At 37.8% G+C, this 27,008-nt stretch overlaps 1 protein-coding gene and 1 long non-coding RNA gene across 3 annotated transcripts in view; both read left to right on the forward strand.

Annotated features, from left to right (window-relative positions):
• Positions 1 to 597: 597 nt before the first annotated feature.
• Positions 598 to 27,008, forward strand: part of FAM241A (family with sequence similarity 241 member A) — a 40,299-nt gene continuing 13,888 nt past the window's right edge. The window contains exon 1 of one of the 2 annotated variants that reach the window (XM_035030287.1): positions 598 to 945. In XM_035030287.1, the coding sequence (XP_034886178.1) occupies positions 784 to 945 (162 nt within the window). In that variant the 5' untranslated portion in view covers positions 598 to 783. The remainder of the gene's footprint in view (positions 946 to 27,008) is intronic. The other variant, XR_004683751.1, reaches the window with a different exon arrangement.
• Positions 10,443 to 18,731, forward strand: LOC118027098. Its single transcript, XR_004683752.1, has 3 exons — positions 10,443 to 10,453; positions 15,144 to 15,146; positions 17,994 to 18,731. It is a non-coding gene; the product is annotated as an uncharacterized LOC118027098 (long non-coding RNA).

Genomic DNA, 27,008 nt, shown 5'->3' on the forward strand with positions numbered 1-27,008 from the left:
CAAATGCTCTCAAGGCTCCAACAACCAACACACACCAGAGGAACACTTAACAAAGACACAAACCTTCAGAGAGACACCAGACAGAAGACAAAAGGGACAAAAGAGACAGAGAAATGTGTATTACTTGCAAAGGATGGACGGCTACTCAGGCAGGCACCCAGCTGCACACCCAGGCACAGCCCCCGTGCCAGGGAAGAACAGAGGTACCCCGCTGGGGTGTAACTGTGTATCACACACACACCCCAGTACACATGCTCTCCTCTCTCCCTCACAAACACACTTTCTTACATACACACAGTCTCTCTCACACACTCCTTTTCTAACACTTTCACACACACAATCTCTTAAAATCTGTTACGTACATAATCACTCTCACGCAACAGTCACACACACACACAATCTCACACACACACTCTCCACATACAATCTCACACACATACATACAGTCTCTCAACGTACATTGTCCTACACACAGTCTCCCAAACGCGCGCGCACACACACATTCGCTCCTCGGTCTCACACACGCCCCCGTTGGCTCCGCCCCCGCCGTCGCCCCGCCCCCGGGCGGGCTCCGCCCCGGAGGCCGGGGCGGGGCGAGCCAGTGACAGGAGAGGCCGGGCCGGGCTGGTACTTCTGGCGCCCTGGCCAGCGGGGCGCGCTCCGGAGGCTCGAGTGTGTGGCAACGCGGCCGATCTCCGGGCGGCCCTCGGGTGGCGGCCGCTGCCTCGCGTTTCACGCTCGGCTCCTCCGGCGGCCGTCCCGGCGGCGGGAGTTGGCGACGGGATGTGCTCGGCCGGGGAGCTGCTTGGCGGCGGCGGCAGCAGCGGTGGGGAGCGCGACGAGGACGGGGACGCGCTGGCGGAGCGGCCGGTGGCGGGGCCAGAGCCGGAGCCCGGGGCGCGCCCGCGCCGACGCGGGCAGCGGCCGCTGGAGGAGCGCGAGCAGGTGAGCGGGGAGAGGCGGCGCGGCCCGGCCGGTTTCCCGAGCCCCACCCGGCGGCGGAGGGAAGTAGGCGGGCGGGCGGAGCCTGCGCTCTGCTCGGCGTGGGGCGCTGGTCGCTGCGGCGTTCGGGAAGCTGCCCCGAGGAGCGGTTAGACGGCGCGCTCGGGGCCGGGCTGCGGGGCCGTGCGTGCGGCGAGGCGAGTGCCCCGGGGCCGCGTGCCTGGCGGGGTCGGCGCGGCCCGTCCCCTGCCGTCGGGCACAGGAGGCTCAGGCCGACACCCGGGGCTCTGTGGCAGTACCTTCCGTAACGGTCACTTACCTAGAGCCTTACATGTAAACACTTTTCTTTCAACTTCAAGTCCATACCCCTGTGCTGTGTTTTGGGGGATAGCTGCTCCCTTCCTGCCCTCCATCTTGGCATTTCCGAACCCACACGTAGCGCCTCTGAAAAGGTGTGGGTGTATTTCCCTAGATAAGCAGTCAATGTCTGAAGGCATGTGTGGGAGCGAGTATTACAATGGATATCTCGACAGGGCCTCTCCAAGAGTAGGTTCTTCACATGAACACAGATGAGATCTAAACTTCATTTTAAAAGTGAAAAAGCAAGAAAATTGCTTTCAGTTAGTAGCAAAGGGAAAGAAGTATTAAGAGGCCAGAGGTAATAAGGGAGAGAAGTTGGGTAATTTTGGAAACTCTCTTTCTTTACAACATATCAAATGTCTTCAAGATTAAGCAAGAAATTTAATAAAAGAAATTGAATTATATGTAGGATGGATTTTCACCAGCAAAAACAGTAATTAGACTCTTGAAAATACCTGAGATCAGCCAACCTTCAGAATCACATTAAGGAGCAGAAATTCAAATGATTATTTGCCTTTGCTCCAGCCTATACTGTTGGGACAATCAGCTGATACCTGTCTCCTTTCATTATTCTCTATCTGTCCTTTTTGTCACAGTTCACAAACTCCAATATCGTCACTAAATGCATTAATAAAGTATAACTTCTAGTATTTCAACATTTTATTTAGAAAACAGAAATACCATTGCATGGCACACACAAAATATGCCTTAGCATTAGGCTGGCTCACCATGTGGAAGTATAATTTTTGACTGAAGCAAATAATTGGTTGCTAGGAGATCTTTCTGATTCCCTTCCTAGTGCCCGCCCCTCCCCCGGCCCCCAACTATACCATGACTCAGTAGCTAAAGGGCTTAGTTTCCTCTTGGTTTAGTTGTTCAACTGGAAAAGTGAAGAAAACAGCAACAGGAACTCCCTGGATGGTGGTGGTGGTGAGGGGGATACATTTGAACCGAGGTTCTCAAAGTAAATTTTCAAATGTTTTAAGGGAGCATGTAAAATATTACTTCATTTACACTTCTGTGGATTTCACATCATCAGTATCTCTGGTCTTACCAAAATTGCTTATGGTACAAAGAAAAAGGATGAAACAAACAAAAATGAAACATATATCCTAGAAAACATATATCCTATCACTTTGCATACCTGCTTCTTTCATTGCCTGTCATGGAAATTTATTTTCCTGTACTCCTTTGAAATGTTTGAAATTTTTTTTTTTATCAGATGATGTATTTATGTACTGTAAGCCTACATAGACAATAATTGAAAATTACACCAGAGATATGCACTTACCCCAAATCCGTACCAAAGAAGAACTTCTTATCAAGAAACCAAAAATGAACAAAAAATTGGGGCAATGCAATCCTTTGGTATAAGAAGCAAGCTTTTGTGATAAATCATTTATTGATAATATTATCACCAAGACTTGTTTTCTTCTTTTTTTTCAAGTCCTGCAAATGAAATTTAAAATTTTTATGCACTCCCTTGCAATGATGGTGACTACAGATATACAAATGCTTGAGGAAGAAGTAAATGAATTTGGTGACTATAAAATACAACCTAAGGATTTGTTTCATCTAGTTTTTCTTTAGGGGATGGTATGTGTTTGTTATTTTAAGAGCGCACCAACTCCAAATTACAAATAGAATATTTTTGAAAACTTGGTTTGCAGACTAGTTATTTAGAATTTAAAGTGAATTTTTTCCACAGAAACAATGACAGAAAGAGAACCAACACTAATTAGCTGGAAATGAGGCAGAGGCTATCTTGCCGGTGTTCTTTCTGCTCAGCACACTCACTTGGTGTTCCACAGTCTTAGCCTTATGGATGTTGAGAGAGAACTGGTGGCATCCATGGGGGCAGCGGCAGCGGCCTCCATAGAGGCTCCTTTATATGTGGATGAAGTTTCTTCAGTTAGCTCACTGGTATGAAACCAGCTCAGAATGTATCTATAGCTTGGTATTTATTTCATGTAAAACTGAAATCGTTATATAGGTATTTTCTTTTCTTTTAAGATTTTATTTATTTATTTGAAAGAGAGAGACACACCAAGAGAGGGAACACAAGCAGGGGAAGTGGGGGAGGGAGAAGCAGGCTTCCCGCTGAGCAGGGAGCCTGGTGCTGGGCTCAATGTGGGGCTCCATGCGGGGCTTGATGCCAGGACCCTGGGATCATGACCTGAGCCGAAGGCAGACACTTAACAACTGAGCCACCCAAGCGCCCCATAGGTATTTTCTTAATAACTAAGATTGTCAGCATCATTTTTTTCTTACTATTTGTTCTTAAATGCTACTCCATCTGAGAGAAAACTAAGGTTCTTTTGTCTCTCCAGGTAGGGTGATTGACAAAGGAGGCCTGGTTAAAATCAAGGATCCTAATAATCTATACCAACAGGAACATTGGGCTGATATGATCCAGATCTATACTCATCTGGGATTATATAGTCCTCCTTGTTTTCATCACTTTGGCCATCTGCATTTTCACTTGTATCTTTGTTGGGATCATCAGCATTCTCAGCAGATTCAGCACCTGGTTCTGTATTTTCCTCATTTTTAATTCCATTTTCCAATGCTGCTTCGTTTTCTTGATCAAGTTCCTCGATCTTGTCCACCTTTTTTAGCTTTTCCTTTGCAGCTGTCGAACTATGTGATACCTAAACCGGGTTTTACTGTAAGCTGTGTTCACTCTTATACAAATGAAGAAGTTGCAAATACTCATTGCAGCAGCCTTCCTCATTATCAGAAATTAAAGAAATTTCTGAATAAATTGGCAGAAGAGTGCAGGCAGAAGAAGGAAGCTTAAGATGTGCAAGAAGCTTAACGATTTCAAAGAAAATAATGGTTCTTTGTTTTTAATGTTAACCTTTTTTAAATACAATACTGATAGAAGAAAACTATTGTACTCTTTTGTTTTAGTGCAAAAATAATAGACGTCTGTTCATGGGTTGAGTTACAGCAAAAAAAAATTAAAAAATTTAAAAAATTTAAAAAAAAAGAGTTACAGCAAAAATACATATACGGTTAAGTTAATGAAGAATTGTTTTTGTTAAGTTAATGAAGAATTGTTTTTGTTTTATCAGAATGGTAACAGACCGAAGTACTTTGTAGAGACTGACTCTCTACTTAAGACAACTTGCACTACTAAGAAAAAAGATGTAGAATCATTCAGAGAAATGAAATTTAGTTCCAAGCTTCAAAGAAATGTCAAAACTTTTGATTCCATTCAATAAAGAACAAAACCAAAAAAAAAAAAAAAATCAAGTATCCTAAGAAAGGAGGACTTGAGGGCACCTGGGTGGCTCAGTTGGTTAAGCGACTGCCTTCAGCTCAGGTCATGATCCTGGAGTCCCGGGATCGAGTCCCGCATCGGGCTCCCTGCTAGCAGGGAGTCTGCTTCTCCCTCTGACCCTCCTCCCTCTCATGCTCTCTGTCTCTCATTCTCTCTCTCTCAAATAAATAAAATCTTTAAAAAAAAAAAAAAAGGAAAGGAGGACTTGAAAGAATAGAACAGGTCCTTTGGATGAAGGAACTGTGTCAAGTTTGAAGTAGGCATCAGGCATCTAAGAGAGATAAGCAAGGGAAAGAGGCAAAATGCCCAAGGGATTGAAGGGAAAGGGCAAAACTATCTCACGTGTGTGTTGTTCATTGTGTGTACGAGAGATGATTCAATTATGTTCATGACTATGAACGTCAGGTGGCTTTATATAAGAGAGTCTCTGATCTACTGCATAACTGAAAAGGCTAAACATCTCTAGTCCTTTTATTATATGCCTACAATGTGAATAGCATCTGCCTAGATGTGGCGGTTCACAACCTGAATAACCTAAGATGGCCTTTCTTACCTCCTAGAGCATTATCCTCAGATTGACTTTAGAATCATTATCTTTAGCTCTAAGATCTTTCTTTATGATTATTGAAGTAATGTACTTTGGAAAATGTAGGAATAAAGAAAACTCTAAGGAAGAAAACAAAAGCATTTGAAATCACACTCCAAGTAACATTCTGTTAAAAAATATCAAACATTTAAAAAAATGTATCTCATACATTTGGTATTAGTACATTCATCTCTCTCTCATATATTACTATACCTGTATATATGTATACACAAATATATTTTAACATTTTTTTTAAAGATTTTATTTATTTATTTGACAGAGAGACACAGTGAGAGAGGGAACACAAGCAGGGGGAGAGGGGGAGGGAGAAGTAGGCTCCCCGCTGAGCAGGGAGCCCAACCCTGGGATCATGACCTGAGCCAAAGGCAGACGCTTAATGACTGAGCCACCCATGCACCCCTATTTTTAACATGTTTTAATGTAATATTGAATTTGCTTCCTTGTTTTAACTACTTAGCATGTTGTGTCATTTTCTTGTGTTACGAAAAATTATTTGTAAAAATTATTTTTACGGCTGCCTAATAGTCCATTTTTCTACTACTGTACATTTACGGTGTTTCAAACTTTCTTTTTAAATAATGCTGTAAGATTGCTTGTAAATCTTCACAGTTCTACCTTGCAGTAGATTCCTAGAAATGAAAGAACTAGGTCAATGAGTCAAACTCATTGAAGCCTCTTGGAACATGCTAAAGGATTGCATTCAAGAAAGGTCACACCAATGTACACTTCCAACATTGGTGTGTGAGAGTGCTGATTGGAAACCATCCGTGCCTGTAATGAATGGTATAATTTATAGATTAATCTTTGCCAATTTAGTGGGTCAAAATTATCTTATGTTGTAAAATATTGCTGGAGAGGTTTACTAAACCTTTCATATATTTATTGAGCATTTGCATTTCTTTTTAATCATGTTCTTTGATCTTTTTTGACACTAAGATGTTAATCCCTTACTTCACATTGATTATAGATATTTTCTCTGCTTGCTATTGACTTTATAATTTTGTTAATGATGTTTTTGATTTAGAAATGCTTTAAATTTTTATTAGCTAAAGGAATTTATTTTGGTTATTTCATTCGCACATATCACACATACACGCATAATATATATACAAATCTATATCTGTTTAGAACATTCTTTCTAACCCTACAATCAGTTAAATATCCTCCAATATTTTCGTGTGTATGTGTGTGTTTATGGTTTTATTATTATTTTTTAAATTCTGTATGTTTAGTCTCTTTAGAATAACTTTATGTATTGTGTGAGGTATGGAACTAATCTGTCTTGTTTTGTTTTGTTTTTTTCCCAATGATTGAATAATCCACTTTCTCCCTGGCTTTACAATCCTTTATAGTAGTTATAAATAGTAAAATCTATATTAAGCTTTTATATTTTTGTTGGTATTGTGAAAGAGATTGTTTCCCCACAAATTATCCTTTTGCTGCTGGTTTCTAGCTACTGGCTTTTATATATTTAGTTTTTAACTAGTTACCTTTCTGAATTGTTTTATTAATTCTAATGCTAGTAACTACCAGCATCTCTTAGACTTGATTCTTATGCATCTTCTTTTGCATCCAGTCTATAGATAAGGTTGACTTTGCTTCCTTTTAAATGGTAATGCTTCATTTCTATTTCTTGCCTTTGTGATACCTAGAACTTTCAGATCAATGCTGGTTCATAGATATGTAGGTGAATAAATGAAGATAGCTTTATAAAAGCATTTGCTTTTGGTCTGGGGTGCCTGGGTGGCTCAGTTGGTCGAGCGTCTGACTCTTGGTTTCACCTCAGGTCTTGATCTCAGAGTCCTGAGATCGAGTTCCCCCTGGCTCTGCACTCAGCGGGGAGTCAGCTGGAGAAATTCTTTCTCTCTCCCTCTCTCTCTGCTCCTCCCACTCATGCATATGCATGCACTCTCTCTTTAAAATAAATAAATTAAAAATAAATAAGCAAAATAAAAGCACTTGCCAGAGTATGTTCCACAGGATTATCTGTTAAAAAAAAAAAAACTGCAGCAAAAGGAAGCCTTAAACTTCCTCTTTGATCTATTAAAAATTTGATCAACAGTATAGATTCTAGATCCAGAACACCTGGGTTTGAGTCCTAACTCTGCACTTACTAACTGTAACTTTGGGCAAGTTAATTAACCTCTCCAGACTTCAGTTTCTTCATCTATATAAAGAGAATAATAATTGTATTACCTTATAGGATTGTTGGGAGGATTACATGAGTGAATAATGTGTGTAAAGTGCTTACAGCAATCCCTCGCACATAATAATCATATAAATGTTAGCTTTGGAGCCTAATTTTCAAACAGAACCGACACTGAAAAGAAATCTAAGAAATACAGTTTTCAGGTTTCCTAGCCTCTGCATTTAGAGAGTCACCATAGGAGGAAGGTGCTCCTCAGTTTTAATGTGCATACAAATCATCTCTTGTTAAGAGCAGATTGTGATTTCCTTGGTCTGGGGTGAGGCCTAAGATTTTGCATCTCTAATAAGCACCCAAGTGATGCTAATCCTATGTCTGTGTACTGTACTTTGAGTGGCAAGGGAATAGAGAGGATAAGGAAGTCAATCCATAGTATCACCATATTTGCCCTTAACATAGTAGATATATGTAGGGAAGTCATTTAACTATTCCCTAGAAGGAGATATTTGAACTCGTGGTGAGGTACAAGAAGCCAACAGTCATTCCTCAAGCCAGTGATTTGTTCTAGGTCCTACAACTAACTAGTCCTGGAGAAAACCAGAACCCAGGTCTCCAAATTCTAGTATATGTGCTGCCGAAGTGAGCACTAGGTCTCCAGATTCTAAAGCCAGTGTTTTTTCATATATGCAAAGAGGCCTCCCACATAATGGGAGAACAGTCCTGACAAAAAGCTGCTGCTCTCCCTTAGACTGTGTAGTTCAAAACTAGATATCTGTTTATACCTACTTCTTTTCACACTTTTATTTATTTTTTATATGTGTATTATTTATCTAATAGAGGAATTCGGTCTGAAGCAATTGTGGGAACTGGTTAAGCAGTCTGTAAATCTGTTGAATTTGGATTTGATTTGAAATCAACCCACTGTTGGAGCTTGAGGTCCCCTGGGCAGGCAGTTAGGAGGAAAGATGGATATAAATAATGGGGAGAATCAGGAGCAGCCTGGAACCCATAAGCATGTGCTGAAACTCCATGAAAACTAACTGGAACCTTGACTTTCACTGCTTCCCAGCTTGCCAGTGTGGATGACCTGCTAGAGCCAGGGCCTTTTCTCAAGTAGCTAAACACATACAGCTGGATGAGGAGTTGGAGAAGCTGGAGGAGGATCCGGGGAAAGGGAAAGCAATTGCAGGCCCAGATGCTGCTTTGTGCTGACCAGGTGAGGCAGCAGATCAGCAAGGACACATGAGCTACAGAGTGGTTACTGCTTCCCTTCCATCCTCCAATCTTCCAAGAATGCCATGGCCACCCTAACTTTGTGTTGTGAAAGAGTCCCTCAATCATGAAGATTTAAAGCCAGGTTCACCACCATGTCTTGCTGAATGGTGTGTTCTAGAAAGTGGTTCAGTCAACTGGGGGGGTGGGGTGATGCTGGGGAAAAGGAAGCCCCAAGGTGGGGATTGAAGAAACTGGATGATGTTTGCCCAAGATTTCCAGGGCCATGAGTCAGAAATCATCACCAAAAAAAAAAAAAAAAAAGTGCCTCTTATTAAAATGCAGGTTCTGATTCAGTAGATCTGGGATGAGGCCTGAGGTGCTTCATTCCTCATAAGCCCCCAGATGATGCTGATGACACTGGTGAAGGGACACCACTTTGAGTAGCAAGATCTGCTCCCTTTCATGTTTTTTTTTTTAGATTTTTATTTATTTATTTATTTGACAGAGAGACAGGGAGAGAGGGAACACAAGCACGGGGAGGGGCAGAGGGAGAGGGAGAAGCAGGCTCCCTGCTGAGCAAGGAGACCTAGGTGGGGCGCGATCCCAGGACCCTAGGATCATGATCTGAGCCTAAGGCAGACACTTAACGACTGAGCCATCCAGGCGCCCCCCCCCCCCTTTCATACTTTTAAAAGCAGTTTCCAAGCAATAACTGTAACAAGTGTTATGAGCTTAGTGAATTCATCCCTAAACTTAACCTCATCTTGTTCCCAAGGACATCCAGTCTTTAGAGTAACTCAGGGAATAATTTTGCATATGGTAGGCATCTTTTGTTTGTTTTTATCGTTATTCAGAGTGAAACCTCTAAATCAGTGGTTCTTTACTGGGGCAGTTTTGTTCACAGGAGACATTGGCAATGGCTAGAGACATTTTTCATTGTGAAAACTAGGGGGATACCACTGGCATCTAATAGAAAGAGTCCAGGGATACTGCTAAACATCCTATAATGCACAGAACAGTCCCTTACAACAAAACATTATTTGGCCCAAATGTCAATAGTGCCAAAGTTGAGAAACCCATCTCAAAATGTATTAGGGTTACAGCAGTTTGAGTTGTCAAGAATAATTACTCTGCTAATAGATATTTCAATGGATAGTAAAAATTGTTTATTTTCTGAAGACTATGTGCCAAACAGGTTGTCCCTCAACTGATCATTTCTCTTATCTCTTCTTCCAACAACATCTCTTAAACAATGTTCTCTATTTTGCTCTCTCTCTCACATCCTTTTTCCTCCCTTCTCTCTCACTACCCATCTCCTTTCTCTCTCTTCCTATCGAGTGTCTCATTCTCCCATTGTCTTTTATTCTTCCCTAACCATCTCAGCTACTTTCTCTTTTTCTCCATGCATCTCTCTACTACCTCCTCTCCTCTGTAGAAGCTAAGCATTATGGAGCAATGAAAAGGAGTTTGGAGTATGACAGTTCTAAGTTTGAATTCTGGCTTTTCAATTCTATAGCCATGTCATTCTAATCACTTAATCCCTCAGAGACTCAATTTCCTCATTGTGACAGATATTTTGCTACCTACTTCTTAAAGTTTGTATGAGGATTCGGTGACATTTTGTATTCAAAATACCTAGCATATAGTAGACTTTCAATGAATATTAGTTCCTTATTTTATCTTTACCTTTCCTCTCATTTTTCCCTCTGGTTCCCTTCTTTTTATTCCTCTCAACTAATCACATCATAAAACTGTATTTTTAGTATATGTAATATTTAGGTTTATATAATAAATATTACTTATGTATTGAATAAAGTATTAAGATTTACTAATCTAAAAACTGTTTAATATTTCTCTAAAAAAAATTAATTCACCAACCTAAATTATGTTGCATTTTGTGGGGATCTTCAGTTGATTATTTTTTCAGTTGTGAGTCACTGATCCTTCCTAGGAAAAAGAATATCCACTTTTCTGTGTACAAGTTATTCTCAATTTCCTATTCAACAAAAGTGGTAAAGCAAGGTTAAAGGGAAAAAAATAAAAGTACCATGACGTTAGCTTGTCCTGAGAGGCCTAAGTAGAAACTCTTTATCTTTATCCCTACCTTCTTTTTTTTTTTTTAATGCTTTATTTATTTATTTATTCATGAGAGTCAGAGGGAGAGATAGAGAGAGGCAGCGGCAGAGGGAGAAGCAGGCTCCCCGCCTACCAGGGAGCCTGATGCGGGACTCGATCCCAGAACTCTGGGATCGTGACCTGAGCCGAAGGCAGACGCTTAACCATCTGAGCCACCCAGGCGCCCCTATCCCAACCTTCCTTAAGCCTCAGGACAACTATCTTCATTTTCTGCCTTCTTCTCTGGAATTGCAATCTTATCTTGCTGTAGCGGCCTTCAAAAACATTAGGAGTCCCTACTGGTCATGTTTTGGTTCATTAAGTGTGTTGTGTGTTTGTGTGTTATGTGTGGGTATATTTAAGGGAAATGCTAAGTCAAGCAAAGACTAGTTTCATTTCAGCAGAGAAACTGAATTTCTAGTTAACTTGATGCAAAAGATATGTTCTGTCTTCTGATCTATTTTTCCCCCATATCCAGTGGGTTTTTTTTTTTTTTTTCCATTTAACCTCTTTGGCAGCTACACCTTATCTTGGCAAAGGAAGAGGAAATTATTGGCTTTATTTGTTGTTGCTGTTTTCTTACAGCATCAACTATAGTTTATCGGTGTTCTGATCAAAGAGAAAGCAGAGTGCAAATGTTTTGAACTTTATGTTCAATATAGGATAAAATTACTATTAATACTTAATATCTAAACACAGTATTAAGAAAAACTTCTATTTGTGGTTTTTACTATATTCTCTTTGATATTTTCTAACATCTCTGAGATTTTTTAATTCTTTTTCAATTAATCTGAAAAAATTGATTTTTTTAATCTGCCTGATCAAAATTTTACTTGAACATATGCAGACCATCTACAGAGGCAGGGAACTTACATTTGATTTCCCATGACCGGCAGATTTCATCAGTCTGATTGAATTCAGAATTCCTTATTTATGGTGCTCAGAAGTAATAACATATAACGGAAGCTATTGTCACTTCCCCAAGTTGAGAGTTAAAAAGGAAAGTCAGGGTGCCTGGGTGGCTCAGTCGGTTAGGCATCCGACTCTTGGTTTTGGCTCAGGTCATGATCTCATGGGTTGTGGCATCAAGCCCCTCATCAGGCTCCATGCTCAGCAGGGGATCTGCTTTGGGATTCTCTCCCTCTGCCCCTCCCCACGGCTCATGCATGCATTGTCTCTCTCTCTTTCAAATAAATAAATCAATCTTTAAAAAAAAAAAAGGAAAGTCATTTTTAAGGAAACATACTTGATTTTGACTACTTTCAATAGATAAGCTATTCCATCTTGTGGTAACATCTAGTGTACCACCCTGCACATGTAAGATACTCAAAGTCACCAGATACTTCATGTCTTAAAAAATATGTAGATTTTAGGAAAAGTACAAAGTGTAGAAATTTTTAACCTACAGTTTGAATTAATCATATTCTTCACTTCATGGCCTAATACTATCTCTCATTAGTTCATGCATAGCCCTTTTTTTCTTATTTAATTATTTTTTCATTATGTAACAATTCTCTTCCTCTACAATAGGCAACTTTTTTTTTTAAGTAATCTCCACCCTCAAGGAGGGGCTTTAACTCATGATCCTGAGATCAAGAGTCACATGCTCTACTGACTGAGCCAGCCAGGCAGCCCATAGGCAAATTTTAAGCATGTTTAATAGCTTTGGCTGAAATTGTGTTATCTTTTGGAATACTTGATGGTTTCATTTGGGTATGTTTGCACATGTGATTTAACACATTGGATCCTAACTCTTAACTACAGAGAACAAACTGATGGTTACCAGAGGGAAGGTGGGTAGGAGATGGGTAAAATAGGTGATGGGGATTAAAGAGTACACTTATCATGATGAGCACTGGGTAATGTATAGAAATGTTAAACCACTATATTGTACACCTGAAACTAATATAACACTGCATGTTAACTACACTGGAATTAAAGTTTTAAAACTTAATAAAATAAATAAAATAAAATATTGGATCCTATTGGTTAAAATGGAAATGAATACAAATTTTCATATTTTTCAGTTTACAATAATTTGACAGACCAATTCAAGAACTAGCCAATAGTACACCTGAAACTAATGTATCAATTATACTTCAATAATAATTTTTTAAAAACAATTTACAGTACTGTATATTAAAAAGGGTTACTTGAACTATATTTAAATTATACTTTAATAAACCAAACCAACTTAAAATAAAACAAACAAAAAGAACTAGCTGATATTCTCATTGATTTTCTCCTCAAAAAGTTTTTTTTTTCCTTTACTGGTTCTATGTAATTTTAGGAGATAAGTGGAAATAAATAATAAATGCTCTAACTTTGCATCTAGTTAGAAATGGCAAACAAGGAGCACCTGGGTGGCTCTTAATTTCTGCTCTTGATTTCAGCTAAGGTCATGATCTCAGGGTCGTGAGATTGAGCCCCACATTGGGCTCCGCACTCAATGGAGAGTCTGCTTCTCTCCCTCTCTCTTTCTCTCTCCCCCTGCCACTCCCCTGCCTCTAAAATAAATAAATAAATCTTAAATAAGAGGAAATAGCAAACAAATATAAATCTAATAATAAACATAAGTTATAATATACAATGCTGTAGTTAGGTGAAGCTTTATATGGTTAGTAAATTTTTATGTTTAACATATTATTTTTGTACATTTTATAGGAAATGAAAACTGCAATTATATTTAATATCCAATGAACAAGAAAAATGTCCAGCCTCACTAGAAATAAAAGAAATGCAAATTAAAACTATTAGGAATTATTTTTCACCCATCCAGTTGTTAAAGATCAAAAAGATAAGTGGTGAGGGTTTAGAGAAATTATATGACATAAGAATACACTACAGTTAAAAGTATAAACTGGTTCTGTGTTTCTGGAGGGAAATCTGGTATAAGATCTCATGAGTACATACTATTATTGCCCCCACTTTAAAGATGTAAAAAATGTAGCACAGAGAAGTTAAGTAATTTACTGAAAGTATCACAGCTAGTAAGTTGTGAAGTTGAGATTCAAACCCATGCTTAAAGCCTGAGTTTTTAACCACCAAGCTAGTGTTGGGCCATGAAACCAATTTAGTGGATTGTGAACAGGATAATATAGATAAAAAGTGTTAGAATGTATCACACATGGTATTAGTGTCATTTTGTAGAACTTTAGTTTATATGTACTGAGTCAAGATATAAAATATATTTCTAATGCAGATCATAGTCAAGATCTCAAGTCAAGATCAAGAAAATAGCCAGCTCCTTTCTGTCTCAAGATTTTTGCCTGGACTCTTTTCCCCAGATCTTCCCTTGATGGATCTTATATCATCAACCTAACTGTTACCTCTCTGAGATCCCAGCTCTGCTTACCACGTAGAAAGAACCTCCAACGCATCCCAACTTCTTCTATTCCACTATTATGTTATATTTTCTTCATAGCTCTTCTCATTATTTGAAATTATCTTAATCATTTGTTTGTTAAAGTATTTATTCTCTGCCACTCTCCACTCCCCCCTCACAGGCTCACAGAAGAACGTGAGAGCAGAGATCACATTTTGTGGCAAATGCTTCAATTATTTTGGCATCTCTGAGGTGCAATATGGAGTCTGTAAAAACTTCTATCCAAAACAACACTGCTGGTAAAAACTCAATTAATGTTTTGGCTGAAGTAATGTGGCTTCCCAGGGGTAATTATGACAAAAATTAGTTTTGAAAGAGAGAGGACTTTGTATATAACAGGAACATTCTCTATTGTCAGAATCAGCAGAAAAGAAACAAGTAGTGTTAGTTGTGAATTGATCTAAGGATCCTTCTAAGATACTTGTAAGAATGTAGGCAAGGATTGTGTTTCTTGATATGCTGTATTTTAAAACCACCCCATTATCGAGAAGGCGAAAGGCTAATGAACATAGGATCTTGAAATACTAACTGGTATTAACTTATGTAATTGGTCTAAATTTGCAAATTTAATTTTTAATTTTTCTTGAGCTCGACATAGAAAAGATAGTAGATAAAACCAAGAGCTAACATAAATTAAAATTCAGATCAGTCATTTTAATAACAGCATTGTTAAAGGATAATTTTCAAGAAGAGGTAAAAGTATAGTGTCATTAAATATAAAATGATCACATGTTAAGGATTTTACTTAACTCATCATTAATGAGGAAACCAAGCAAATGTTACAACTGATTCACAGGTGAAATCAAAAAATCAAAAATGTATATGGGAAAAAGATATGTTAAAGTAAACTTACAAATGTACTCGAAACTGGCTTTTTCCCATAGGCAGGGGAGGGAAGACAATTGAACTCCACTGGAACAGAATTTATTTGTGTGTCTATAGATAAGAATTATTTTTCATTGCTATTGGTTATCTGTAATTATAGATGTAAAATACCTCAAAAGCTATGAAAGCTAAACAATATCCTCAACAAGGCAGAGTTTCCATAATTTTTTTACTTTTTCTTAATTTCCTTATAGTAATAAAGAAAGTAATTTCTAAAATTTGCTACATGGATAGATTAATTTTTGGATAGTGAGGGTACTTGATCTCTCCTATTATAATGTTTCATGCTGCTAGAAAATATTAATTCTATTCTAATCTTTTCCCATTGTAATATTATATGTATATATTCAATGTGCATATAAAAATACATGATTTATATGTATGTGAAAAGCAAGGACTGATTTATATTTGAAGTTCTTTCTGTTGGGTTATATAGCTAAACTTCCCCTGATACTAAGATAACTACTGAAAAATTTTGATGAGAACAGGATTGCTGCTTTCATATCTATGTTGAGTTTTTATTTAGCGCACAAATTCCAATTGCTTGCTTATATCATCCTGGCATGTGTCAAATGGTTATTGGTTTCAAAGACAATTTTGTCAACTCAAGAGTTTCACAGGAATGTAGAGGTACATTAGTTTAAGTTTTTAAATTTAAAGAAGGGTAAGAACAAAGTGATTTCTTCATAGAGAGTTAACCACTTAGTATGACCATCCATGGTATCAAATTACCCAGTGTAATACACTGGAGAATAAATATCTGAAGAAAAAATTAAATACCAAACTTCTTATTTATTCAGTATGTAGGCATAGTCTATTTAACAGTAATATAATTAAAAGGATATAATGATTCTGCTATTTCTGGATAATAATATTTTCCCTTTGGAGTTTAAATGATTAACTATTTGGAAATCTGTCTTTGGACACTTCATACTTAGGCAGTGTTTTAAGACCTCAGTTGCTTTAACAACCTGGCCATAGATTGAAGATATTTTCTTTTTCCATTTGGTTCATACTAAACATGAATTGCTTTAACAACTGATTATCGTTATTGTATTATAGACAGTTTTCTGTATTTGTTTTTCCTTATTTTTCTGTTAAGCATATACTTTCTCGATAGCTTTTTATTCATTCATTCATTCAAAAAATTTATTGAGCTCCTCCTATTTTCCAGGTACTGTTCTATAAACCCAGGATACAAAGAAACAAACAGAAATAGGCCCAAATTGCTTTCCTCATTAAACTTGCATTGTAGTAAGGGGAGAGACAATGAATAAATGAACAAGAAACTGGGTTATAAGTGCTATGGAAAAAAATACAAGGACGGAAGGTGGTAGGGAATGTGGGCATGGCGTAAGGTTGCTGTTGTAAAGAAGGTGATCATGGAAGGCCTCACTAAGGTGATATTTGAGCACAGAACTAAAGGAAATGAGAATTACGTGGCTGTGCCCCTTCTTTTGCTTTGACTTCCTAGGATGGTAGAATCAAATCTGAGGTTTGGTTTTAGTAATTGTGGTAACTTATCTTTCCCCAATCTAAATTCTCAATCTTTCCCACCCATCCCACCTTCCAGTTCTCTGTTTTTTTAATTACTATTTCATTTATTCCTACTGTAAGTAAATTCAATCCTTTGTGGAAAGAAGAGAGGGAAAAGTAAAGGAAATTAATTATGGACTTACAAATTTCATCTCTTAAAAAATACATTTCTTAAGGAGTATCATATAATCACACCTTATAATGAATTTGTTTAAATATTTGCTTTTTAATGACTGGCTCAGTTCTTTTGCACAAAGGTTTGCATCACAGTTTATTAGAAAGAGCTCAGATTTATATTCAGAAGTCTGCCTTCAAATCCTGGCTGGTTCTCTGATTCTGGGGAAGTCACTTGACCTCTAAAGTCTAACAACACCCACATAATGACGTTTTGGAGGACCAAAGGCTTGGAATGTGTGTGTTTAATAAGATTATTGAACAGAGGGGCCTGGGTGGCTCAGTTGTTGAGCGTCTGTCTTCAGCTCGGGTCATGGTCCCAGGGTTCTGGGATCGAGCCCCACATTGGGCTCCCTGCTCCGCAGGCAGCCTGCTTCTCCTTCTCCCACTCCCCCTGCTTGTGTTCGCTCTCTCACTGTGTCTCCATCAAATAAATAAATAAAATCTTAAAAAAAAAAAAAGCTTATTGAACAAATGGCTAATAAGCAAATAAAAATGGGAGGGGATTCCATTTAAAAATGGGGGAAAATAAAATTAAAACTACAGAGATTTTTTTTTTCCTGGAAAGATTAAAAATATTTTGCTAATAGGTTTCTCTTGGCCAGGGTGTGATCTAAAAAGTGAGAGTCTTTAGCATATAAACCACATAAGCAGTAATAAAATCATTAGAGTGCATGAAATCTTCAACGGGAAAGACTATAGAGTAAGAAGAGAAGATGGCCTACAGATAAGTCCCTGAGGAGTTCTAACATAAACTCAGAGGGAAATGAGCCAGCAAAAGTAGACCAAAAAGGACAAAGGAGGTGAAGATATCTAGAATGACTAACGGGTTTCTTGCTTGCACTTTTGGGTTGTGCCATTCTCTGAGGTAAGAGACCCTGGAGGAAGACCAATTTCAGGGCAGATGATTATGAATTTGGTACAGAGCATGTTGATTTTGGGGTTCCTATAAGACATGGAAATGTTGAATATGGAGTTGAGCATACAAGTCTAGAAATCTGAAGAGTTGCCTGAGCTGAGAAGTAATGCTCAGAAAAATTAAAAGAAACTATGAACCTTTTATAAAAGTGCAGGTCATTTTAATTAGTAAGGGAGAGTGCAGCAGTGTTTTAATATGGTGATTTGAGTATATATCCTTCCTTATATATTAAAAACAGCTTAATGGGATGGAATATGGATAATTTATTTTGTGTACCCCATAGCACTTACCTTGCTCATAGTAGGCATTCAATTATTATTTCCTGAATTGAACTAAATTGACTAAAGGGATTATCTTGCGAGGCCAGGCTGTTCTGTGAGTCAAGGATTGTGAATTATTGGAGTTGGAGTTAAGTAATGAGAGGTTAGTGGTACTCAGGGAGGACGTGACACACACCAAGAACCAGAGTGTGGTTTCCTGAAGGTAAGCAGCTGTCGGTCTGGCAAATCAGTCAGGTCTGTGCAGATTTGCCACAAGTAGGGCACAATACATCTTGCATAAAATGCAGGTGCAAAACATGCTAAGAGGAGAGGATCATAACTTTAGAACGTAACTACAGACTTTTTTACAGTGGGCAGAAAACTTATAGTCATTTTCACTATATCACCATTTACCTAACATTAAAACAACTATTATACTTCATTATAAAATAAGGTGGCTTTATGTAGATATACTTTTTTCAAAATATTTCTTCCGGAAGAAACGTAATAGGCCCACATACTTCTCCTTATTTATAAAACTAGATGCCTATAGATTCTTTAGTGCCATAAAAAATAAAGAGCGAACTTTTCCCCCACTTCATCTAAATGGTTGATTAATAATTTAGTAGGCATTTCATTTCAAAAGAATTGCACCATTATGGTTAAATCAGAACTGCAAAGAAAAATATCATCCAAGTCACTGGATTTGACAAAAAGTGCAGTGTATAAAACAAGAAGCTATTATTGTACAAAACACAATAAACAACTCCCAAGCATTGTTATATTAGTGGCATTTTCATAGCTTTTTGAAAAATTGTCGTATTCGTAAGTACTGTTAACTTTGCTATGAGACAAAATCTCATTATAGACCTTAGTAAGAAATTAAAGATAAAGAGTTAACTTTATTTTTTTTTTTTAAGATTTGATTTATTTATTTGAGAGAGAATGAGAGAGAGCACATGAGAGGGGGGAGGGTCAGAGGGAGAAGCAGACTCCCTGCCGAGCAGGGAGCCCGGTGCAGGACTCGATCCAGGGACTCCAGGATCATGACCTGAGCCGAAGGCAGTCGCTCAACCAACTGAGCCACCCAGGCGCCCAAGAGTTAACTTTAAAGGCAACTTAATTCCAATAAGGATGTTTCATATATTTGCATAGTTCTGTTAGACACAACAGTCATGTTTACCTTTAACTCTTCAAATATAATACGGAGAAGATATATAATACCATAAGCAAGTAGAATTTTCAGGTTTTCATAAAGCTATACTTTTGTGGCTTAGGTACACACTTAAACTCCTGTCCTAAAATCTGATTTTCCCCCCTAATGTTTCAAGTTATTTAAATTCTAGTTAGTCAAAATATAGTGTAATACTAGTTTCAGGAGTAGTATTAGTGATTCATCACTTACATATAACACCTAGTGCTCATCACAACAAGTGCCCTCCATAACTGATTTCAGCTCAGGTTATGATCTCAGTGTTGTGGGATTGCCCCGTGTCAGACTCCATGCTCAGCACCGAGGTGGCTTGAGATTCTTTCCGTCTGCCCCTCCCAACCCCCATGTGCGCACGCTCACGTGTGCTCTCTCTCTCTCTCAAATAAGTAAATCTTTAAAAAAAAAAAAAAAAAAATCTCTGGGCGCCTGGGTGGCTCAGTTGGTTAAGCGACTGCCTTCGGCTCAGGTCATGATCCTGGAGTCCTGGGATCAAGTCCCGCATCGGGCTCCCTGCTCGGCAGGGAGTCTGCTTCTCCCTCTGGCCCTCCCCCCTCTCATGTGCTCTCTCTCATTCTCTCTCTCTCAAATAAATAAATAAAATCTTTTAAAAAATAAAAAAAATTAAAATAAAAAAAATCTCTTATGGTTTGCCTCCCTCTCTCCCTTTTTTTTCTTTCCCCTGTGTTCATCTGTTTTCTTCCTTAAATTCCACATATGAGTGAAATCATATGGTATTTATCCTTCCTTGACTGGCTTATTTTGCTTAGCATAATATCCTCTAGCTCCATCCACATTGTTGCAATGGCAAGATTTCATTCTTTTAAAATCTAATTTAAAAGAGGTATTCACAAAGTCATAAATGTTGATAATTCTTTTTTTTAAGTTTTATTTATTTATTTGAGAGAATAAGAGAAAGAGAGCATGGCGGGGGGGGGAGTCAGAGGGAGAAGCAGACTCCCTGCTGGGCAGGGAGCCCGATGCGATGCGGGACTCGATCCTGGGAATCCAGGATCATGACCTGAGTTGAAAGCAGTCTTTTAACCAACTGAGCCACCCAGGTGCCCATAAATGTTGATGATTCTTTCAATAGAATCAAGCAACCAGAACAGTGGCCTTCACTAATAGACCTGGTACTTTAAAGAATCCATCTTCATCTAGTTGGTGCTTTAGATTCTGACCAGTGCCTCTAATTTTGTAATATCTTTGCCTTTCTTGGTTTTGTTTTTAAAGGACGTGTGACTTGCCTAATACATAAGTGGTACAATTCCAATCAGTATCTCTACTTTGCTTCTTTTGTTTTAGGAGTAAAAATGTGTGTTACAGTATAAAATCCATTTTTGTACTTAGATGTATGGGTGAGAGCATTTGGAATTATGAATATAGGTTAACCTTAAAAGCAAATAGCAATACCTCTAAGGAAAGAGAAGAGAGAAGAGTGGGAAAGATTTGGAACAATAAATATGAAAAATTGGATTAACAGTTAGCAAGAAGTAGCTGCAAGGACTTGAGAGTATGGAAGGAGTACCAGGAACACTGAATCAACATGGTTTTATAACAAGGCATCTGAGCACAATTTTTACCTTAACACTTAGCAGCCTAGAAAAAGGAGCAGGGAAATTGGAGGCTACTGAAAGTTAGGGAGTGGGAGAGAACATGAGACTATGAATTCATAGTTGAAATAGTAGGCAGTGGATTCTAAACTGCAAGGAGAAAGTAAAAGCCAAAAGGGCTAAATCTGTAACTAACCCAGAAGTTTTTTTTTGTTTGTTTGTTTTTGGGGCTTTTTTTTATAATTTATAATTACTACTTTCTTAATATATGTTTTCATGTATTTGTTTATCATATGATACTGTGTCTTATTGGTGTTTTAGGAATGTGAGACTCCTGCCCTTTTGAAAGAAAGTAACAAGATCTTTTTTTAAAAAAAAAAGTCTTTCTTTTAGAGGCTAAGTGGGACAGTGGAGTGGATTGAGTGAAAAATAATTACAGTGTTTGGAAGTGAGGGGAGAATTTTCAGTCTAAAATGCCTCTGAAACTGACTCCCAGCTTGTTTCTATCATTGTTCTTCTTCCTTCATTTTTATCTCTCCATAATTATATTTATTCAAAAATTATGTTATTTATAAAGGCAGCCTTCCTATGATAACTGGAGCACATTCTACTATGTTAGGACTGTTGTTTATACTACTAAGGCAAGACAATTGCAAGGGGGGGGAATAAAAGGTGGTTATTTTCTGTCCAAATAAGATACATTTTTCTTTTTTAACTGAATATAGTTGAAAAAATGAAACCCAAAGAATCTGTAGAGTGAACCCAAGGTAAATACCACAAAACCATTTTTAAATAATTTAACATTCTTGCTGAATATAAATGAATCCAGACAAGTGTGACTGTTTGAACAGCTGTTAAAAACTGATATATTAAAACAAATAGAATGTGAATATTTACAAGATTGATTTTTTTATTTATAAGAAAGCATATAGTGTAGGGCTTTAGAACATGGACTTTAGAGCAGAATGCCTGAATGTATGTCTTCACTCCACCAATTACTAGGTGATCTTGACAAAATTACATAATCTCTCTTCCTCAGTTTCCATTATGTTTTGAAGATCAAAGTACTTAAAACACTGCCCAGCACATAATATTCAGTAAATGTTAAGATTTTTTAAATTAATAAATATGTTGTGAAATTCATTAAAAACTTCACTTAAACATTATTTAGTTGTTGTTTATAAGGCTTATACATCTCTACATAGGGCCAGCCTTTAATATGAAGAGAAATAAAAAACAAAAATGAGTCTTTGCGGGTGATTAAATGCTGAAGTAAAGATATTTTTGATAACCACAGAATCAGTTTATAGTACATCAGCTATAACAACTGTTCTATTATATAACAAGACAAAAGCAGTTAAACACACCATATCATTTTTTTTAACATCATTTAACTAAATATTTGAAAGCATTATGTTAATGATTGTTTTTGGTGGTGGTGGTGGTGGGTTTTTTGCCAACTCTCCTGATTTAATTTTTTGACAAAAGTGACCTTTTTTGAACTAAAGGCCAGGCATTTTGCAACTCTTACACACATATTTAGCCTTAAAATATACTTATTTTTACATAAATATTAACCTCCTTAGTAAATTTTTTTAACTTTTTAAAGTTAAGGATATAGTCTTATTTATCTAATACATTACAGGCACCAGAAAAATGTTTGTTTTTTGTTTGGGGGTGGTTTTTTTTTTAAAGATTTTTTTATTTATTTGAGAGAGAGAGCGCATGCATGTAAGTGGAGGGAAGGAAGATGGGGAGAGGGAAAAAATATCAAGCAGGCTCCATGCTGAGCACAGAACCCATTTCAGGACTCAATCCCACAACCCTGAGATCATGACCTGAGCCGAAACCAAGAATCAGATGCTCAACCAACTGAGCCACCCAGGTGCCCCCAGAAAAATGTTTGTTGAATTGAATTGGTTCTATAAATAAAAGTGTTTTTACAGCAAAATTATAGAGCAATTTTACATACAGCAATTATAAATGTTATATTGAATATGCATGATAACTTAAAGTAGTTTTATTCTTATATGTATTTGGGATATTTTCTTCTTTGCTTATTATTTTCTTTTTGGGCTGCCAGGGATTTAATGTGGGGAGGAGGAAGAAGACAGTGATTTTAATGCTCAAAGCATTTTTTTTTTCTTAGAGAGAGGGGGTGGGAGAGGGAGAAGGAAAAAGAGAATCTTAAGCAGGCTCCATGATTAGCAGGGAACCTGATGTGGGGACATGGGCCTGATCTCACAACCCTGAGATCATGACCTTAGCCAAAGTCAAGAGTCAGACACTTAACTGACTGAGCCACTCAGGCGCCCCAATGTTCAGAGAATTCTTGATTTACTCCTGACATTTCTGCACCTTTTAAAAACTTTTTCAGGTGTTATAAATACTAATAAAAAATATTTTAATTATGCTAAAAATTATCTTAGAAAACAGATTTGGGTGTGACATTTAATGTATTGATAGCAACTAAGGGAAAAACAAGACTATTCTGAGATTTTAATTTCTGAATATAAGAACAGTCTTTGGGAATTACTTTAGGCTTACTTTAAAAAATTAGTTAAATCAGCTAAAGTACTTGCTAGACTCTGCTGAGCAAAGAAGGAAAATTGCCTCTTTAATGTTGGTGTGAGAGGAACTGAGAAAGGAAGAAAAGAAACACATTGATTTTTATTTGCTTAAACTTTAAGTAAACAAAGACTTTTTTAAGTGTTAGTAGAAAAACCATTTGATTAAATGGATCCTCGAAAGTTGAGTTTTTATACTCAGAATTTGACCATTATAGGACATATGAAAAATAATAAATACTCTTCAAAGGCTTAAGATCCCAGGACTGAATGAAAAAAAACTAGCCGTCAGGTCATGATCTCAGGGTTATGAGATCAAGCCCTGCATCGGGCTTCACGCTGGGCATGGAGCCTGCTGACAATTCTCTCTCTCTCCCCCCCTCTCCTTCACCTCCCCCACCCTGCTCTCTTGCTCTCTCTTTATAAAAAACAAACAAAACAGAACAAAACAAAACAAAAAACCCCCAACCATCCACCATCCAGGATCATCCAATTCACTCTTACAGGAATTGTACCTCAATTCATCATCAAAAACAATTAATGTCCAGAAACAACCAAGGTAGGATTTCCAGAACAATGAAGTAAGGAACTCAGTGGGCTTTTCCCCCAGCAAAACAACAATTTTACTGGTGAAAATTATTTAAAAACAACAATTACTCAGTCTTTGGGAATTATTCTAAGGGCATACAGCAAATCAAGAAACATCCATTAAAGGAAATCTACTAAAGGAAATATCAGAAGGTGAGTTTTTATGGCATTTGAGCCACAACCCATTACTTCTTCCTCATAATGTCCCCCTCACAGGGCTCCAACCCCAGCATGTTAGCCAAGAAGCCAAGAAGATGGGGTTTCTTCTCTCCCTAACCCCAGCTGTCTAGAGCTACAGTTTGACCATAGAGGAGTAGGCATCTGGTGTTTCTCATCTCCCTGGGCCCCCCATCAACTCCATATTACAGGAATTCTATTCCACGTAGGCATGACTGAGAGGACCAACTCTCTCTTCAACCAGCCCCTACTCTCAGCAGAGCAAGCTGAGAACACTGTGGCCGATTACCCTGCCCTAACTCACCACAGGGTAGAGGTTCCACATGAATTGAGACAAGCCAAGACCAGAGCTGCTCCCCGACTTTCAGTGTATACTTGTAGAGTAGGGTTGTCACTGGAAAAAGAGGGTCTCTGTCCCCAACTCCAGTGCATTGGTGCAGATGTTCTGCCCAGGGTTAAAGGCAGATCATACAGGTAAACAGCTCCACAGATCTGACTGACAAGACTGACTTTATTTGTAAGAAAGAGTGTAGAATTCCATGCCTAAGGGTGTACAAAACAAATCTTGTTGGGGAGCCATTAAGAGGAGGCTGGTAGCTCCATAATGCATCAAACCAACAGAGCAGCCAAAAGTTTTAAAGAAAGAACCAGGGAAAGAGTCAGCCAAGAATAGCCCTCCTGGCATCATAATCAACTGTGATGATCAGGAAGGTAATGTGCATGTGCAAGCCTGCACGCACTCAGCAGCAATCAGAGCAGGATGTGGGGCAGACTTGAAAGCATTCCCCAAGCTGCACACAGACCCATCAACACAGGGCAGAAGCCTCACAGGAACAAGGGGCTTCAACACAACCTGTGATCAAACACTTACTGAGCAATAGTAAGTTACTCTGACCCAGAGGTAACTCCTAGGAAGCAAGGCCCACAAATAATATCACAATCACTCCTGGCATTCTGAAAAACTGTGCACATGCCCAAGGCTGTGCCCTCTCAGGAGCAGTCAGAGTGGGAACTTCCAAGCTACTAGTCCCTGGTGAATGTGGGGCAAACAAGTAAAATCACTGAACTAGAATAGCAATGTCTAACCTACAGATACAGCCAATAGTAGAGAGTAAAATTGACTGGCAAAGGAGGCTTGAACACAACCTTTAACCAATGGCTTGTGCTAACTCAGGAGCAACCCCTAAATAATAAGCCTAAAAGATAAAAAATAGTGGGGAAAAATATGAGTAGAAACATCAGAAGCTGCAAGCTGCAGGGAAACAGACTTTGCAGAATTCGTTCAGGCAAGTCACAAAGCAAATAAACAATCAAGCAAACAACAGCAACCACCTCTAGGGTCGGGTAGGAGATCAGTATCTAGTGTTGCTAAAATATATTATCTACAGTGCCCAATTATCAACACAAAATTATGAGACATGGAAAGAAATAGGAAAGTATTACCCATAAACGGGGGGGGGGGGGGGGGAAGGAAGTAGAAAATGCCTTTGATGGGTCCCAGATAATGTACTTAGCAGACAAAGACTTTAAAACAGTAATATAAATACATTCAAAGAACTTAAAGGAAACCAAGCTTAAAGAATGAAAGGAAAGTATGACCATGTCTCATCAAACAGTGAATATTTTTTTTAATTAAGTGGAAATTGTGGAATTAAAAAATATAGTAAACCAAGTAAAAATTATTTGAGCTGGCAAAAGATAAAAATCCGTGAATTTGAAGATAGATTAATAGAGATTACATGATCGGAAGAACAGAGAAAAACAATGGAAAAAAATGAGTAAAACTTTAGAGAATTGTGGGACATGATTAAGCAAACCAATGTATAAATAATGGGAATAACAAATAGAGGAGAGAAAAGGAGAGAGTAAAAGTATTCTAAGATCTAATAGCTGAAATTATTTTCGAATTTAATGAAAAGCACTAAGTCAGACATCCAGGAAATTCGATAAAGTCCAAATAGAATAAACACAAAGCAGTCCACTTCCAGACACATCATAGTCAAAACGTTGAAAGATAGAGAGAAAAAGAAAATCTTGAAAGCAGTACAGGAAAACAACTCATCACGTACAAGGGAACCCCAGTAAGATTAATAGTTGACTTCTCATCAGAAATACTGGAGAATAGAAGGCAGTAGGGTAACACATTCAAAGTGCTGAAAGTAAAAACGTATCAATGAATGATCTTATATCCAGCAAAATTATCTTTCATAAATGAAGGTGAAACACATTCCCAGATAAACAAAAGCTGAGAATTTTTTGCCAGCAGATCTGTCTTACAAGAACTATCAAAGAAAGTTAGGAGGATGAAAGCATGTAACACCAGAGAGTACTTTGAATCCACACACACAAAAACAAAGAGCACTTGTAAAGGTAATTATGTAGATAATTCCAAAAGAGTATAATTACATATATCTTCTCAACTGATTTAAAAAGCAATTGCATAAAACAATATGTATATAATTGTATTGTTGAGTCTAAAACATATTGAAATGTAGTACACTTGATAATATCAACACAAGAAAGGTAGTGGTATTGTTGTGAGAGCTTGTATTAGAGTGAGGAAATGACACCAAATAGTAACTCAAATCCACAGGAAGAAATGAAGAGAACCAGAAAGGGAGAGATGTTGAAAAGACAGATTTCATACCAGCCAAAGAACAAGAGATATTTAAAAATATATAAATGCTTATTCTTTTATCTTCTTTTGAGACACTTCCTCTTAATTGCTTATGACTAGGAACTGTACCTTTTCCCGACTTATAAAAGTTCACTTACAAAGACAAAGGGCAAGATTTAGAATGAAAGACAATGGGTGTGCCCGTGCACATTTGTGTGTGTGTGTGTATGTGTGTGTGTTGGGGGAAGGCGCATACAAGCTAAAATAAGCCTCTTGAACCATTATAGTACATAATCTTGCCAGGTGCTCTGGTTAATGCAGTAAGGAAAAACATTATTCTAGGATTTAATCTTTTAATTAATTGGTAAAGTACTATTTATTAGTGTTCTTCATATTGATTTTCCTGGAATGCAGTAATTGGGATCTTCATTATTATTTGTTTGGTTACATCTTGCCTATTTTCAAT

Source organism: Mirounga leonina, unplaced genomic scaffold, assembly GCF_011800145.1.
Source record: "Mirounga leonina isolate KUSES-001 unplaced genomic scaffold, KU_Mleo_1.0 Mir_357, whole genome shotgun sequence".
Lineage (NCBI taxonomy): Eukaryota > Metazoa > Chordata > Mammalia > Carnivora > Phocidae > Mirounga > Mirounga leonina.